Source organism: Mustela putorius, unplaced genomic scaffold (assembly GCF_011764305.1).
Source record: "Mustela putorius furo isolate JIRA1106 unplaced genomic scaffold, ASM1176430v1.1 tig00003856_pilon_pilon_pilon, whole genome shotgun sequence".
NCBI classification, from domain to species: domain Eukaryota; kingdom Metazoa; phylum Chordata; class Mammalia; order Carnivora; family Mustelidae; genus Mustela; species Mustela putorius.
In genome coordinates this window covers 2,169,102-2,184,776 of record NW_025422008.1, presented here as the reverse complement: position 1 = coordinate 2,184,776, position 15,675 = coordinate 2,169,102, and the positions used below count along the sequence as shown (strand labels likewise).

Sequence of the window (15,675 nt, the reverse complement as noted above, 5' to 3'; positions counted from 1 at the left end):
GGGAGGGGGCAAAGCGGGGAGTGCCCTCTTTCTCTCTGTGCCTCCTCTCCGAAACTTGTGATTTCTTTTCAAAAAGAAATTGTATTCATTTATTAGAGAGAGTGAGCTCGAGTGGGGTACAGGGCAGAGGGAGAAGCAGACTCTCCACCGAGCAGGGAGCAGGGAGCCGGATGACCTGAGCCGACTGAAGCACCCAGACGCCCCATAAAGTTATTTTTAAAAACCTCCAAACTGGGGCGTCTGGGCGGCTCAGTCATTAAGCATCTGCCTTCTGCTTGGGTCATGATCTCGGGGTCCTGGGATTGAGCCCCGCCTCAGGCTCCCTCCTCAGTGGGAAGCCTGCCTCATCCACTTCCCCTACTAGTGTTCCCTCTCTCGCTGTGTCTCTGTCAAATAAATAAATAAAATCTGTAAAGAGTAAGAAAAACCCCTCCAAACTAAGGAACATGTAAACTATGTTCTGTGTTTTTGCTAACAGCTTGATTAATTCACTGGTGATGCTTATTCAAAAATAAGCAGAGCTTGTTACCTTACTCTCTGCTTATCTGATGTTGGTTTGACCCCCCTTCATACTTCTATGAGTAATTGGACTTACCAGACACTTACTGTTGGGAAATAAATATTGCTATTCCAACAGCCATAGCATTGAGTCCTTAGCATTTACTTCTTAAATGCATTGTTTTCTGTTTCTGAGATGGACTGTGGGCAGCCCTGACATCTCAGAGCTTTCTGCCTCTCTGGTTTCCTGGGTGGTAACTGATTAGGATCTTTACCTAATTAGCTACTAATGTAAGCATTGTTTCCTTCCATACTCATACCCTCTCTAAACTGGCTCATTGTTTTAACACCTTCATTGTTCCTTTGCTAGTAAATTAAAGACTTCCGTATATGTTTAAAATTAATTTGTCTTACTTATTTTATATTTAGTAAAAGGGAGTCTCCTCTGACTAAGCTGAGAAAATTCCTGTAGTGGTAGGATTATAACTACTCAAACTTGTCTTTACTACCCTAGCAAACTGGGAAAAAAACAAAACAAACAAACAAACAAACAAAACCCTGATAAGTGAACTATAGATCTGCCACATTTGTAGAAGAAAGAAATTCTTTGAAATGGGAAAATCTCCCAGTGAACTATAGTTGGGCAACAAAGCCTTGAATTATCAATGGTTTTTAATTAAACCTTGAGAAATATAAAACCCATGGTCTTTCAGAGACTGTTTTTCAGGAAACTGCCCTTCTCTACATACACTATATTTTGCAGCAGTTTTAGACTTATTATTTATGGTCTTGAGTCTTGGAATAAATGCCCCTAGATTAGCGATTGTTATACACTAGTTAGTGTAAGCTGGCTGCTTCTAGCAGCCTTCTAAATACTAGAATCCTTCAATTCAGAGTGTCCTCTGCTTCCAGTATTTTAGCTTTTTTCATCTATTCATATATTTGTTCAGTCATTCATTCTGGTAATAACTCTGCAAGTGCACTAGGAGTAATTTTGCAAGGCATGGGGATGCCTCATTAAACCCCGCTGAAATAGTCTGCTCTTGTGGCACTTCCAGCTTAGTGGATTCCTCCTACCCTTCCTCAAACCAGTCCTTTTCCTGCCAGTCCTTTGAGAAACAGGTATGGGGCTCTCCCAAGCCCTTTCTTCATGTCAATGCTGAGTTCCTGTTTCATCCCCATTTTTCCCTCCCGCAGCCATGGCCACTACCTCTTCATGGCCAGTGGGAAGACGGGAGAGACTTGGAATGAGGAACAGACAGCCTCCCCCACCCACACTTTTTTTCTAAAGAAGGAAAAGCAGCAGGAGAGTTGGAGAGAACTCCATTTTATTAAGGAAAACTTAAAAAACAAACAAACAAAACAGGCAGTTGATAAGGAAGGAGAAATGGGGAAGAGGTGCCTTATTAGTCGCCCCTCACCCTTGCAATTCAATTCAGTTGTGGACCACTGGAAGGAACAGAATTAAATAATTAGATGGGGGGTACAGGTCTAAGATCCCCAGCCTTCCTTCTTGGGGAAAACTAAGGTACAGTAATACTGAGCAAAAGTGGAGGAAGCCACACCCCCAATGAGGCAAGCGCCAGGGACAAGGGAGAGGGTTCCACATGGATTCAACAAGTAGGTGTCGTTGTAAACCTGGGACTTTGACAGGTGGGGCTGGGAGCTAATGGGGTTTGTAAACCAGGCTGGTGGTCAAGAGAGGAGGCAGGAGGTATAAACAAAAGGGCAGTGGCCTACAGAATAGGAAGGAGAGGGGCTTGTAAATGGAGTGGGGGCAGGCTGCCCAGGAAGAGTACTTAAATCCTAAGAGCCCCCAGGGAATGGTTGGGAGTCAAGGAAGCTGAAGGGAGAGGGTAACCCACCCATGGAGGTGGAGGAGGTACTCCACCTCCAGCCCCAGTGAGTGCTGTGATCCTCCTCAGGACTTGATGCTCACGTTTGAATCATCTAGGATGCCATCAGCACGACACACTCAAACCAGGGACCTTTGGTGAGGGTGGAAACTGGGAGACTAGCTCTGCCCCCAAAAACAGGATGAGGAAAGCAAGTTGGAAGATATCGGTTGCCCTTCCCTGCCAAGCTCATTTTCAGGGTCTCTCTATTCTCAGTCTTCTGGGCTCCAGGATCTTCAGTTCCGGGAAACCAGGGTATAGACTCTATGTTGAAAGAAGGTCACCTCCGACAGGACTCATCTGTGGGAGAGGAAGCAATAATAGTAGGGAATGAGTGAGGGCCTCCTACCTTCCCCACTTACCCTCTACACTGAACGTAAGGCTTATAATATCCTCCAAGCCAAGTGCTTGCTACTACAGTGACAGCAGCCATCACTCATGTGACTTGCATTCTGTGTCAGGCATTCTCACAACTCTTTTAATCACACAATAACCCCAGATAGGGCGAAATAATTTGATGTCCAGCCAGAGTTCCAAGATGCTTCATAAAAATTCCTCCTGGAAACCCCAGGAGGTGGTTATTATCAAACACATTTCAGAATTAATAAACGGAAGCCAGAGGTTAGGTGATTTCCTGGAGGTTACATACACCACAGGCAAGAGACAAGATGGAATTCGAATGCAGGCCTGTCTGATCCACACCCTGTATTTTTAACCACACTACTGCGCTCAGAAAGATTCCTAGTTTTGAAATCTGGAGAGCCCCTGTGCATCTCACTTCCCAAGACCTCGATTTCCCCATTTGTAAAGGAGTGGGTGGGGCTAGAGATCCCGTCAAGCCTCTTCGAAGCGCCCACATTAATTCCTCCCTTTCCCTCCCGGACCGCAGTGCCCATTCTGAGCACCAGGGGGTGCCCTCGGACAGGCGGAGCCTCAGCTCACCCACGATCAGGGCCTTGGTGCGCAGCCCGCCCTGGAGCTCCCGCTGGAGCAGCAGCAGCTCCTCCTCATCCTCCTCTTCGTCGGGTTGTGCCGCTGCGGGGCTGGAAGCACTGGGAGTCTCAGGCTCCGGGCCCAGCTCCTCCAGCACCGAACTCTCGGAGGGGTATTGGTACGTGGTCTCCAATGCTGTCTCGCTGAAGGAGATCTTGAGCTGAAGTGGGAGAGAACGGGGTGCGGTTGCGGGGAGGCCCAGAATTTAGTACGGGGAGCAAATGCAAGGGAGGGGGGGGAGCTGGATTTGGGCACCCTACTGACTTTGCCCGAGGTTCCAGGGGTCCAGTTTTCCTTTTGATACAGGCTTTCTAATCCCATAATTTCCTTCTTCTATCTTATTTCCAAAACATCAGACTTTGGCTTGAGCTGGGGCAGAGGTGGCAGAAGTGATTAATACAGGACTTGGGTCCCAACTCTTTAGACTGCGGGTGGTGGAAGGATAAAAAGAATTGAAAATATATGGAGATAACTCCTGTAATCAGAACTGACTCTTTGGGCATCCTGAGGGGAACCAGGAAGGCTTCCTGGAGGAGGAGGGAAGTTTGACCTGGCAGGAAGTAGCTGGCTGGAGGCAGTCCCAGGCAAAAGCCAAGCCAAGCCATTAGTTTCCACACCCCAGCTCCTTGAAGTTCCTGGGGAAACCCCGGACTCTGACACCGGTGCCCTCCTGCTCCCCTCACTCTTCTCCTGTAGCTGGAGTGGACCAACAACAAAGTGGGGCTGGGGCCTGGGAGGGAAGAAGAGATCTACCAAAAGGCCCAGAGGAAACCAGACTCTCCCCTAACACACAGGGGAGATGGGCCCTTAAGTCCCTGAAAGGTACAGCTAGGCGGGGTGACAAGGGCAAAGAGGAAAGTCCATGCAAACACAGGTTGCAGTGGAGAATGCACCAGGAAAGGCAAGCAGAGACAGAGGCAAAAGGCCAGAGGGGACCTGGAGAGAGCAGAAAACCCACAAACACACTGTCCCAAGAGCAGGCGAGGCCCAGCTGTTCTCAGCGCCTTTCTACCCTTCCCCTTTGCCCTTTTAAGAAGCTCAGGGCGCAGGAGCAGAGTGGGATTACCTCTGGGAGCCGAAGCAATTAAGGAGACAAACAGGAGGATTCCCTGTGAACTACTTGGAAAGGTCCAGATGATCTACTCAGGTCTTCCCAGGCACCTGTTTGGGAAACTCGGACCTTGGGCTCTGCTTCCTTGTGTCTCCACATGGGCTGGGATGTGAGAAGAGTGCAGCTGGGGTGGGTGGGTAGGGGTGGCTGGACAGGTGGATGCTAAAGGCTGTAAGGAATGCGAAACCTGGGTCCCCAAGGGAAGCTGGAACTCCGCCTCCTTGGCTCCAAACCATGCACTGGCTCATCTCACTGGGAGGAAAAGTTAGAGCCTAAGGCGCACAGGGTATTTCCACTGTGTCACATCCCACCTCACCTCTCAGGCATCTGCTCCCATTCTGGCCACCCTCGTCAAGCCCACCAAGGACACTCCCATTCTGGGGCCTTTGCATTGGCTATTCCTTCTACCAGGAACGCTCTTTCCCCAAATATCCCTGTGGCTCCCTGTCTTCGTCACCCTATTTGAAGTTCATATTCACTCCCCCAACTTTCTGGCCCTCAAGGTTCCACTTTCCCTGTTCTAACCACCACCCCACCCCCGCCGCCTTAATCATTTACCTACCACCTTCTAATGTACCAGAGAATTTACTTATTTGTGATCTTTTGTCTGCTGTCCATAAGAGCATGAAAGTTGCTACAGGGAGTAAGGAAGGGTTGGTCCAGACCTCAGACAGTGGTCCCCACAGAGAATCAACACTGGGGAACAATGTGGGAGGCACACTGTCTGTGGAACTGCTGGTAGAGATGAGTGACAGCAGCCAGATCCCTTACATTCCAGCTGTTCAAAAGGGACCACTTCTGGTTCTGTTACTGACAGATTTATTCAGACTTCTGGGGACCCATTTGTTTTCTTTTCACATCCCCTTTGGGATAACAAGCTCTACAATTTATTATCCACTCTGAAAAAGGATTCATTTTATTTGCTATCAGTCATGTTTGTCTTTCTTCCCTAACCCTGCTTCTCTTCAGAGCCCCCTCCCCCCCTCCCCCCCCCAACTTCTGACTGGACTTCTCAGGAATGCACAGCCTGCATGGGAGTTGGGGGTGGGGTGGGGGTGTAAGGAAACAGAGGGGTGTGACTCACTTGCTCCACTCCCATCAGCTATATAAAGTCTTAAGGGGGCCAGAGAGGGGAGGAGCCCATCTCTGGGCCTTTAGGGAAGGGCACCAGCCACAGGGCAGGGCTGGGATTTCTCTCCCGTGGCAAGGATATGTTTGATGGCTTTAGCTTGCCAACAGAAGTTATGGGGGAGGGCAGTCCTGTGGTCTCCCAGCAAGTGGGTTGGGTCAGAGCTGGGACAAGGCATGCTAGTCCCTGCTGAGCAGGGTGCAGAGAGGGAAGGAGGCCTGAGACAGGGTGGAGGGGGAGGTGTCTGGGTCTAGAAAACTCTGTGCTGCTTCTCCCCACCCCCACCCCCAGAGCAGCCAGGGCTTCCTTATTCTCTCACCACATCCTGAGCGGTTCTGGCAGGCCCAGGGCCCAGCGGTTCCCCACTCAGCCATACCAGCCTTCCGGCCCCCACCCCAGGCTTCCTGTTTGGGTGATCTGCTTCCGGCTCCCCTACTCCCTGACCTAGGTAGGGTCACTATGAAAGGTCCTGCCCTGCACTCATATGGGCCCCAGCTTTGGGCCCCAAACTTCATGCCTCCCTTTGCTCTTCCTCCCCAAAGGCACAGGCCAACCTCAGTAGGAAGTGACTTGTCTGAACACCTCATGCTGGCAGTTCCTGACCTACCTCCTCTCATCTGCCCAGCCCAAAGGGAAAGGGGCTGGTAGCAGTCAGAGTGCTCAGGACAGACTCAGGTACCACAGCTCAGGTGTGGGAGCCTGAGCTCCACATGAAGATGAATTGGGGGAATCAAGTGACCTGAAAGCTCAATCTAGGTCTCTGGTCCCTGTGGTTTCCCACTGACAGGGTACACACAAGAAAACCAAATCTGAGGATGTCAGGTGAGATGAGGACTGGAGACTAGGAAGGGCTTCCCTGTCCCTGCAGGGACCTCTCTCTCCTTAGAGATTTGCAAGCTGGAAACTGGTTGGTGTGTAAGGAAGGGGTTGGGCTGAAGCCAGGGCAAGAAGCCTAGCTGCTCCCACTTCCTGCACCTTGTCCTTTTTCCAGTTTTAACCTCTGACCCTTTGCTGGCCTCAGCCCCCACCCCTGTCCCCAACTCCCATTGTATTCCTTGCTCTCAGCACAGTGCCTCCAAATTCACTTCTCTCTTTTGCTACCCAAAGGGAGGGAGAGACCAGGGCAGCAGGAAGAGAGGGGAAAATGGGGAAAACCAACTGCTGAGGCAGTCCTAGGGAGGAAGGGGAAGCCCAGGGAGGAAGGAAGAAGGGGAGTGAGGAGTTGGGGGGGCAGATTTTGGAAGAAGAGAAGGCTTTTCTTGTCCCAAGAGAGAAGGGAGCACTGTCTAAAGCAGTGGCCCAGCTGAGGGTGTGCAACCCTGAGGTCACCCACTTCAAATGGCCTCTGTGTGCGCCTCTCCCATGGAGCTGACTCGGGGTTCAGAAGTCTTTTCTCTGCCCTCCAGCCCTATTCCATTCCTCTGCCCCCATCCTAGGATGTCCCCTTGTTCAGCTCTCCCCTCTTTGCCTTGGGACTGAGACCCTTCTCCACTCGCTTCTCCCTGCCATTTCTCCCTACCCCAAAGCCACCCCTTGTGCCTCTGCCGGGTTCCTGCCCAACATTCACTCCACTGGAAGGCTGTATGTGCTTTCAACTGAAAACCCTGCTCTCACAGATTCTAGGCTGTAGCCTTGGTTCAGGTCTCCCACCAGAAGGGCTAGATTCGGTCACAGACTCAGAGGAAAGGAAGGGAAGAAATGGGACTGCGGGGGGAAGAGGGGGAGCTGAAGCGGTGGGGAGGAAGGACCCAGAGCCTGAAGGGATGACAAGTGAGCAGCCTGGGCACACCCTGTGAGACACACCCATGGACAGCACTTGATTTGGGGCAGGATCCTTGGGCTTGGAAATGAATGGAAAATGAGCTCTACAAGAAAGAAGGGTGTGTATAGAGGAGGAAGGGTGGTGGCAGGAATTCACAAGAAAGAATAGAGGAGGACAAGAATACGGGGATATAAAAAAGAAAGGCCAGAGAGAACTGAGGAGCAGGCTTCTGAGAAGTCTGACTTGGCTGCTCCCTACCTGTTTGTGGTGCCTTTCAGGGGACCCCTTGACAAGGCAGCTGCGGCTGAGGCGGAGGTAGCCCCCCAGAACCAAGATCTCCTCGGCAGTCGGGTACCGCTTCTTCCCAGCTCCAGGGACTGCCGCATCAGCTGTGGCTGGGGTGGCAGGAGTGGTGGGGGCTGCAGGGGGTACGGACCGCCGGGGGTTGACTGTGAAGGTGTGTCCACTGCGGCGAGGGGCCCCCACCCCTGGCCCTGCCTTCACCCCATAGAACAGACGGTTCATGAGGGGATCCCCAGGGGGCTGGGGGGCAGGTGGGGCTGGGGGTGGGGGAGACAGAGGGGCAGCTGGTGGGGGCCGGAGATCCACTGCTTCCTCTTCCTGCCTTCTAGAGCCTCCAGTCCCAGCGTCCTCTGGTGGGAAGGGGGAGGGCACAGAGCTGTAGTTCTGCAGGGTTCTCAGAGGCCTGCCCTGAGCCCCCGCCTTCTCCTTCTCAGCCTCCCCTTCTCCAGCCTCAGTACCAAGAGGCCCCAAATACTTCTCAGCAGACTCTGGGGGGACTAGTTTCTGAGTCTGAGCCTCTGTGTCCCTGGGTGTCCATTCTCGAGCCTTTCCAGAGTTCAGGGTCCATTTCCATCCTTCTGTCAGCCTCAGGCTCCTCTCACCATCCTCCACAGGGGTGGGCCTTTGCTCTCCTGCCTCCACTTCTCTGGAGCTGCTGTCTGGAGCCTCCCTTGTCAGGGTCTCTGACAGCTCTGTAATCTCTTCTGAGGCCAGCCTTGGAACTGGTCTCTCTTCTTTTCTCCCACATTCCTCCGAACAGTCTTTTCTTTCTTCTTCTGAGCTCAGCCTCCACTCTGATGCCTCCAGTTGTACCAAACTCTGTTCCTGAGACTCTCCAGAGTCAGGCCTCCATTTATGCGACTCTGTCAGCCCCAACTTCTGGTTGTCAGACTCTGCAGGGCTCAGTCTACTTTCCACCACCTCTTTTCTCCTGGGGCTTTGTTCTCCAGGCTCTGCCAGTCTCAGACTCCACTCTGGAGTTTCTCCGGGGCTCAGCCTCCATTTCCGGGCCTCTGACAGTCTGGAGCTCCTGTCTCCAGCCTCTCCAGGGCTCTGCCTCCAGTCCCAAGCCTCTACAGGCCTGGGGCTCAACTCTCGGGCTCCCCCTATCCCCAGCCTCCTCTCTCTGGTCTCCCTGGGACTGAGCCGCTCTTCTTTTGACTCTCTTCCCTTGGGGCTCTGATCCCGCATCTCCCCAGGGCTGGGTCTCCGATCTCGGGCCTCCAAAGGCCCAGGCCTTCTCTCTGCAAGTAACTCTTCATTCCGCTGCTGTTGCTGCTGCTGCTGGCGCTCCTGCCGAATGAATCGGTTCTGGTGCACTGGCCCAATGGCCTCCAGGAGGACAGCCGACTCATCTGAGTCTGGAGGTCCAGCCTCTGTAGTCCCAGGTGCAGGGCTAGGTTCTCCAGGAGACAGACCAAGCTTGGCTCGGCGACGCTCCAGGAGTCCCCGCTTCCAGGCTGGCATCTGGGACAGACGCTCCCGCTCTGCCTTCTCCCGGCCACGAAGGGCTGCCTCCTCCTGCCGTCGGCGGGCTAGCAGCTGTAGCTTCCAGTCTGGGATGGTGGCCATGGTCGCGCTGAGGTGAGGGTAGGGAGTGCTGGGGCCAGAGAACAGGAAAGAGAGGCTCCAGAGGCCCAGAGGTGAAACTGGGGGTGGGGGGAGAGGAAGTAGAGGGGGGAGAGGTGGGACACAGAGATAGGCACAGGAGCTGAGGGTAAAGACAGAGGGAAAGAGTGAGAAGATGGAGGGCAAAGAAAGGAGAAAACAAAAGTGAAAAGGCTGGGGGCCAAGTGGGGGTGGGGTCGTGGCCCTGAGAGGAAGAAGAGAGATTCAGGGCAAAGCCGCAGGAGTCAGATTTGGCAGCACAGGATTAATGGTATCAAAGACAGTCCCGAGGATGTGAGAGAAGAGAAGGGCGGAAAAAGTCGGAATGAGAGAAGAGAGAGAAAAGAGAGGCCGGGAGGGATAGGGGGTGTTAGGGTTCAGGCGAGGCTTCCCCACCGTTACCCCGAGGCGGTTAGAGTGGGAAGGGAGATCAGGGAATCCCGCCCGAGAGGGGATGGTGGGACTTGAGGGGGTGTCGGAGCGGTGAGGAGGGGCGGGGAGTGGAGAGGTCTAGGGGAGCGGGGGAATCAGGGGGCAGAGGGGAAATGGAGCTCCGCGGGAGCCGCCGGGAGCGTCTCAGCGCGGGCCTGGGAGGTCCCGGCTCCCCTCCCAGCTCGACTCCGGCCACGCCTCTCCGGCCCCCCAGCCGCCACCCTGCACTCCGCCCCCAGACAGCTCGGGGGAAATACCCTCCCTTGGGGACTTTCGGAACCCGGGTGTCTGGGCTGCCAGCACGTTCCCAGAACCCTGGCGTCCACCCCCACCCGGTCCCGTCACCACCACCTGCCTCTCCCACCCGCCGAGCCCGAGACCCTGGCGTGCAGAGTACCCTCTCCACGGCTCCGCTCATCCGAGCCTGCCAGTCCTATGCCTGAGTCTCTGCTCTCGGGGAGTCCTGACATAGCCGGCCATTCCCACCCAGCTCGGACCGCTCGGACAGGCAATCCCGTCACAAAGAGGAGACAGCCCTAGGTCCGGACCGGGGACGGGAGACAGGAGACACCCCCTCCCCAAGTCTGAAGCCCCTCAGTCAACTCACAAGCCGTCGGGGCTCCCAGGGGAGGGGGTGCGGAGGAGCCTGGCGTCCGGAGGGAGGAGAGAGGAAGAGGAGGAGAGTGGGACCGAGAGAGATCCGGAGACAGGAGGGAGGAGAGGAGGGAAGGAGAGGAGGAGGGAAAGAGGGGAGTCGAGGAGGAGGGACCGAGACAGAGACCTGGGGGCCGGGCAGGGGGCGGCGACCGCTTTGTCTGAGGACAATGCGGAGTGGGAAGGGGGCGCGGGCGGGGCCCGAGGGGCGGAGCCTCGCTCTGGAGACCTCGCGTGGGACTAGGCTCGCGGACTCTTTTCCCGCCGCAATCCCTGGCCCTGAATTTCTGTCCCCATGGACCACGCCCCGCTCCCTCTCCGTAGCCCCGGAGAACCCAGGTGTCCAGACCCTCGCCCCGAGCTCGCCGACCCAAGGCAGCCGCCCGTGACTCAGGCCCCTTGAGGGACTTGGAGAGGAAGCAGCAGCTGCTACAGCCGGGCCCGCCCTTCCATCTCCTGCTGCTCCTCCCCACGCTTTTGCCTCCCCTGGCCGGCCTTTGTTACTGCGGGGTCCGGGGCCGCCACCAGGCTGTGGTGGGCCCGTGGGGAACGGGACGGCAGTAGAGGTACTCCGAAGCCAACAGCTATGGGAACTGGATCCCACAGCAGAGCCGCTGTCCCACTGTTTGCCTTCAACCTGTCTCCCTTGGGTTCCCTGCTCTGCAGCGAGGCAAACTGGGGGATTTGGAGGAAGGGGGACTGGGCCTCTCTGGGGAAACGGGGTTGGGCCTGACCGCAGCGGTCGCCAGAGGGCGCGGTGGTTGCCCAGATTCCAGTTTGATGTGCCCGGCTCCGCTTGCCCTCCTTTCCAAAGTCAGCCCCTCTAGCTAGAGAAACACCGATAGACTGCATACCATATGTAGAAAAAACAGGCTGAATTTTATTTTTCTGCTGCGCGTGTTCCTCGGGAGAGCAGAGAGCTCTTAGTCACCCAAAATGAAAAGCGAGAGGATCCTTTCAACTAGGTTAGAGGACAGAGCCTAGGGCCAGCGCCTAAGGAGCAGGCAAGGCTAGTCAGGGGGCTGGCACTCGGAGCCTGGAGGGCAGGCATTATCAAACCTGCAGACCCTGGTCCCACTCCTAGAAGGGGAAGCCAGAGGAGGAGAAGGGGGATCCCTGAGGTGCAGAAGGGAGTAACAGTGGGAGGGAAGTGGTCAGGTCCTCCCTTCTTCCTTATGAGGAGGTTCTTAAGGTGTGTATGTTGTGGGGGGGGGGTGTCAAGCCCTGAACTGAGGAGACAGGTAAGTTCCCTATCCCCTCTTCCAGGCTGGTGAGAAGTTAGATCTTGGAGTCCAGTGGTTGAAACTCAGAATTTAGGTTATGGTGCTGGGCCCAAGGAGTGGAAGCTCAAACAGGGTAAGGGACAGCCCCTTCAGTCCATGAATTTCGGCTTCTGGTCTGAAGCAGCCAGGGCCTGGATGTTAAAGGAGAGAAAATGCCGGGCTTGGAACCAGGTTAGCTCCTCACTTGGCCTCACCTTCCTGGGGCCGGGAGAGCAGGTGGAGTTTTCTTTGTAACTGGGCCCGGAGGTAGCGGAGGTCTTGCTGGTCAAGTCCATGAGCCAGGCCCAGATAGAGGGTAAGGAGGAGAGCAAGGAGGAGGCGGTCAGTGCCCAGGGTGGGTACAACCCACAGCACCGTCAGCAGTTCCACACACACTGGGTGGCGCAAATGGGAGAAGAGTCTTAGAGCCCGGGGAGACTTCAGGGCCAGAGGCTCACCAAGCCCCAGCACATGGTAGTACACCTAGAAGGGAGAACAGCTTAGAAATGGGATCAAGCCCCTTTTGCAACTTAGCGATCTCTTTCCTCCCCTTCCAGGAAACTTCCCCTTCTGTAACTCAGGCCCAAGGACCACCCTCCTGAGACCAGGACCCCTGATCCTCATCTCTGGTTCATGAACCTTCCCCAGTCCCAGTAGGCCCATGGTTTCAGGCCTTTGACAGAACGCTGAGGGGAGACTGTCTTATAAGAAAGGAAGGTAGGTAAGGGAGTTGAAAGAAGAGGAAGGTGGAAGAGCATGAGAGAAGGAGGAGGGAAATCCTTGGAAGGGAAAAAGGCATTCTGGAAGGAATCCTAGGTCTCAGGTAGGAATCTGGGAGCCTCACCTGTTTGAGGCCCATGAGCTCGGCGTAGTCAAAGACGAGAAGGATGCTGAAGATGAGGAGCCAGGATATGACGTGGAGCACAAAGCAGAGCAGGGGCACCCAGGTGGCCCATGGTTCGGCCCGAGCCTCCCACAACACAGGGCCTCTAGGTACAGGTTCCCAGTACCGCATCACCAACTGGGGAAGGATGTGGGGCTGGGTATCTCAGCAGCCTACCTTGAAAGACTTAGACCCAGAGGCTGCCCCCCAACCCAGGCTGGCCTGCAGCTCTCCCCACCTCTACATGAACATCACAAAAAGTCACCACATAGGGGTGGTGGGGGTCCTAAGTGGGGGTCCTAGGGTGGGGTCCCAAGGATGTAAGGATGACCTATATCTACCCTGAGGGCTTGCAGACCAGATGGGGGTAACCAGATAGGTACATAAAGTACCAAGCACCCACTGAGAAGACAAGTGAATGCTAACTGTGAAGCCTTCTCTTGAGACCTAGGGAAGAGGTTTCGAAGAAAGGGTAGCCCTGAAAGAGATGTCACTAAGGGGAATCTCAAGCAGAAAAACATGAACAAGGTTGCAAAGGTGAGAATGCACATATCTGCTTGGGGAATGAGTAATGGTACACCATTCTTGATAAGGAGAATATGTGCTGTAGAGGAATGAAAGCTGAGATGAGAGTCCTCAACACCCTCAGTTCTCTTCCTAAACCCACATTTTCAGAAGGCCTTTTGCCGCTCCAGTCTAGGACACCCTTATCACAGACAGTTTCTCTTGGGACTCAGTGGCCAAGGCCTCATACCTGCAAGGCCAGGGCAGTGCATGCGACATACAGTGACCTCTGAAGGACCCCGAAATATCGAGACATCCACGCCTTCACTGTCTCAGTTGCCATGAGGCTGTGCTGCCCCACAAAAAGTAGGAGGAGACCCAGATCCCAAGCCAGGGGGACAAGGATACTGCGGTCCTGCAGGGCAGCCAGCCATCCCTGGCGGGCATCTAGGGGGAGTTGAAGAAAGGGACAAAAGATCAAGAGGGTTAGGGGAAACATCCCCTATCCTACTCTCTTCTTGGGGCCCCAGGCCATTTCCCCTTAATGCTTCAAGAGTCTTAATGCTTCCTCTCCAGGCTTTGCCTACCTTTTCCATTCCCTGCTTCTTCCCTTTTCCCCAGGCCTCCTTCAGAGTGGGGAGGAATATGGCTGAAGAGGGGACTGACCCTCTTGTTTCCGTGGTCTAAATGCTCCCTCTTTCGAACACTCTTCCTTCCATATTCCTCTCTTTAAAGCACTTTCTTTCCTCTGCTTATCGCCCTTTTCCTCCCCACCCAGTTCTCGTTCTCTCTCTCTCTCTCTCTCTCTCTCGCGCGCGCGCGCGCGCTCTCTCCAAACCGCTAATCTCTGAGTTCCTAATTTAGCCCTCTGGTCTGCCCTGAAGCTTCTCCAGCTTTCGCAGTTCTAGTTCCCTCTCCCGGACTTGCCCTGTCATTCGTCTCCAAGCCCCGCCCTCCCTCCCTCTCGTCCGGCTCCACCTCCATCCCCAGAGCTCATCCTTGATCCCTCCCGCTCACCCGGACCACCAGGCTCCGGGATCCCTCCAAGAAGTGGCCGAAGAGAGGTAAAGCGCACGAACTCCACTCCGGTGCCAAAGGCCAGGATAAAAGAGGCGAGGGCAGCAGGGATCAGGAGCAGAGCTGGGGCCATGGCGACACACGGAGGGGTGGGGAAGAGGGCGGGCTTGGGATTCCCGCGGCCGCAGGCTCCGCCCTTCGGGTCCCGCCCGGAAAGGCGGGGCTCCTTCGCTCAAATGCCGGGGTTCGGGTCAGCCGTGCGCCCTTTTTTCTGCCGGCTGGGCGGGTCGCGGGGGCTTTTACCCAGACCGCAGTCTCTGCGTCACAGAAGGGAAAGTTAGAATTCCGAGTGACAGATGGAAAGGGCAGCGGCTCTATAGCCCTTCGTGTGGATTGAATCGTAGATCGGCTAGTTGTCTCAGCTGAAATGAAGACAGTTCCTCTCTTTCAGGGTTCTTGTAGAAACCGAGAATTATGACCCCCCCTTTTCTGTAACCTTAGCCAGAAAATCTAGCCGGAGTCAGAGTTACAAAGCCTCAGTTAACACTTCAATAATAAACGGCGACAGAACGGAAGACTGTTGACCCAGACTGAGAACCCAAAGCTCTGAATCACCTTTTACATCTTGTTAAAGAGTTAGTGACTATTTTACCATGTTTATTCTGTAACTTGTTCACTCCACTTGCCAAGGACAGAAAACTTCTCTGTAACACAGATTATTTCTAATAATGCCAAAGGTTGTTGATTTGCAATCATGAGAGTAACAATGTTAAAATATTTGTGATAGAAAATTGTATTTGTTGTGAACTTTGTAGTAGGTTAATTTTATCCAAGCCTGTGATAATTAACTATCTATGACTTCACTCTGCAAGCTTATTAGATTGACCCCACTTACTAGTGAGAAATCGCTAAGATCTTTTGTCTAAACATATTTTCCCTTCAGACCTGTTTGTAATACCTACAAATACTTCTGAAAAGCAAAGTAAAAGAAAGGTTTTCCTCCATCAGAATTTTTTTTAAAGATTTTATTTATTTATTTGACAGATCACAAGTAGGCAGAGAGGCAGGCAGAGAGAGAGAAGGAAGCAGGCTCCCTGCTGAGCAGAGCGCCCAATGCGGGGCTTGATCCCAGGATCCAGCTGAAGGCAGGGGCTTTAACCCACTGAGCCACCCAGGTGCCCCTCCTCCATCAGAATTAAAGATCATGTTGTTGGGACGCCTAGGTGGCTCAGTTGGTTGGACAACTGCCTTCGGCTCAGGTCATGATCCCGGGTCCTGGCATCGAGTCCCGCATTGGGCTCCCAGTGGGGAGTCTCCTTCATCTCTGACCTTCTCCTCGCTCATGCTCTCTCTGTCTCTCTCAAATGAATAAAATCTTAAAAAAAAAAAAAAAAAAAGACCATGTTGTTAAGGACCTAGTCACAGTGGCTATGACCATAGCAGGGAACTTAGACATCATTAAGTGAAATCCTTTAGCTTACAGACAGAAGAAATACAAAAAAAATTTACCAAGATGGGATGCTTTCGGCTCATGAATTGCCAGGTAGCACCCCATAGCCTTTACATTCCTCCACCCCAAGACTCAGTACTCCTACCCTCCTTTCTTAATCAATGCTGTTGTTAA

General features: G+C 53.9%; 2 protein-coding genes across 4 annotated transcripts; both read right to left on the bottom strand.

The window, feature by feature from the left end:
* Window positions 1-1,809: 1,809 nt before the first annotated feature.
* PPP1R18 (protein phosphatase 1 regulatory subunit 18) lies at window positions 1,810-10,596 on the bottom strand. Of its 2 annotated transcripts, none has more exons than XM_004781600.3 (4): window positions 10,339-10,596; window positions 7,647-9,291; window positions 3,336-3,546; window positions 1,810-2,693 (listed from the first exon to the last, which is right to left on the bottom strand). In XM_004781600.3, exons 2-4 carry the CDS (start codon window positions 9,261-9,263, stop codon window positions 2,674-2,676), a joined length of 1,848 nt encoding a protein of 615 aa, XP_004781657.1. In that variant the 5' UTR covers window positions 9,264-9,291; window positions 10,339-10,596; the 3' UTR covers window positions 1,810-2,673. The 2 variants fall into 2 exon arrangements, with proteins under 2 accessions (XP_004781657.1, XP_012905983.1); XM_013050529.2 differs by having other exon boundaries at window positions 7,647-9,504; window positions 10,339-10,594.
* A 647-nt stretch (window positions 10,597-11,243) lies between these two features.
* On the bottom strand, window positions 11,244-14,329 carry NRM (nurim). 2 transcript variants are annotated; one of them, XM_004781596.3, is made up of 4 exons: window positions 14,052-14,324; window positions 13,285-13,481; window positions 12,492-12,668; window positions 11,244-12,130 (listed from the first exon to the last, which is right to left on the bottom strand). In XM_004781596.3, exons 1-4 carry the CDS (start codon window positions 14,182-14,184, stop codon window positions 11,849-11,851), a joined length of 789 nt encoding a protein of 262 aa, XP_004781653.2. In that variant the 5' UTR covers window positions 14,185-14,324; the 3' UTR covers window positions 11,244-11,848. The 2 variants fall into 2 exon arrangements, with proteins under 2 accessions (XP_004781653.2, XP_004781655.1); XM_004781598.3 differs by lacking the exon at window positions 12,492-12,668 and having other exon boundaries at window positions 14,052-14,329.
* Between the last annotated feature and the right edge of the window lie 1,346 nt (window positions 14,330-15,675).

Bases quoted from the DNA above. Each gene is read 5' to 3' on its own strand.
- NRM (XM_004781596.3), bottom strand. From the start codon at position 14,184: ATGGCCCCAGCTCTGCTCCTGATCCCTGCTGCCCTCGCCTCTTTTATC. The intron at 13,482-14,051 runs GTGAGCGGGAGG...AACTCCCCCTAG, and splicing joins CCCGGAGCCTGGTGGTCCGG to ATGCCCGCCAGGGATGGCTG. The intron at 12,669-13,284 runs GTATGAGGCCTT...ATCCTTCCCCAG, and splicing joins GCACTGCCCTGGCCTTGCAG to TTGGTGATGCGGTACTGGGA.
- PPP1R18 (XM_004781600.3), bottom strand. From the start codon at position 9,263: ATGGCCACCATCCCAGACTGGAAGCTACAGCTGCTAGCCCGCCGACGG. The intron at 3,547-7,646 runs GTAGGGAGCAGC...CTCCCACTTCAG, and splicing joins CTGAAAGGCACCACAAACAG to CTCAAGATCTCCTTCAGCGA. The intron at 2,694-3,335 runs GTGAGCTGAGGC...CCTCTCCCACAG, and splicing joins CACCAAGGCCCTGATCGTGG to ATGAGTCCTGTCGGAGGTGA.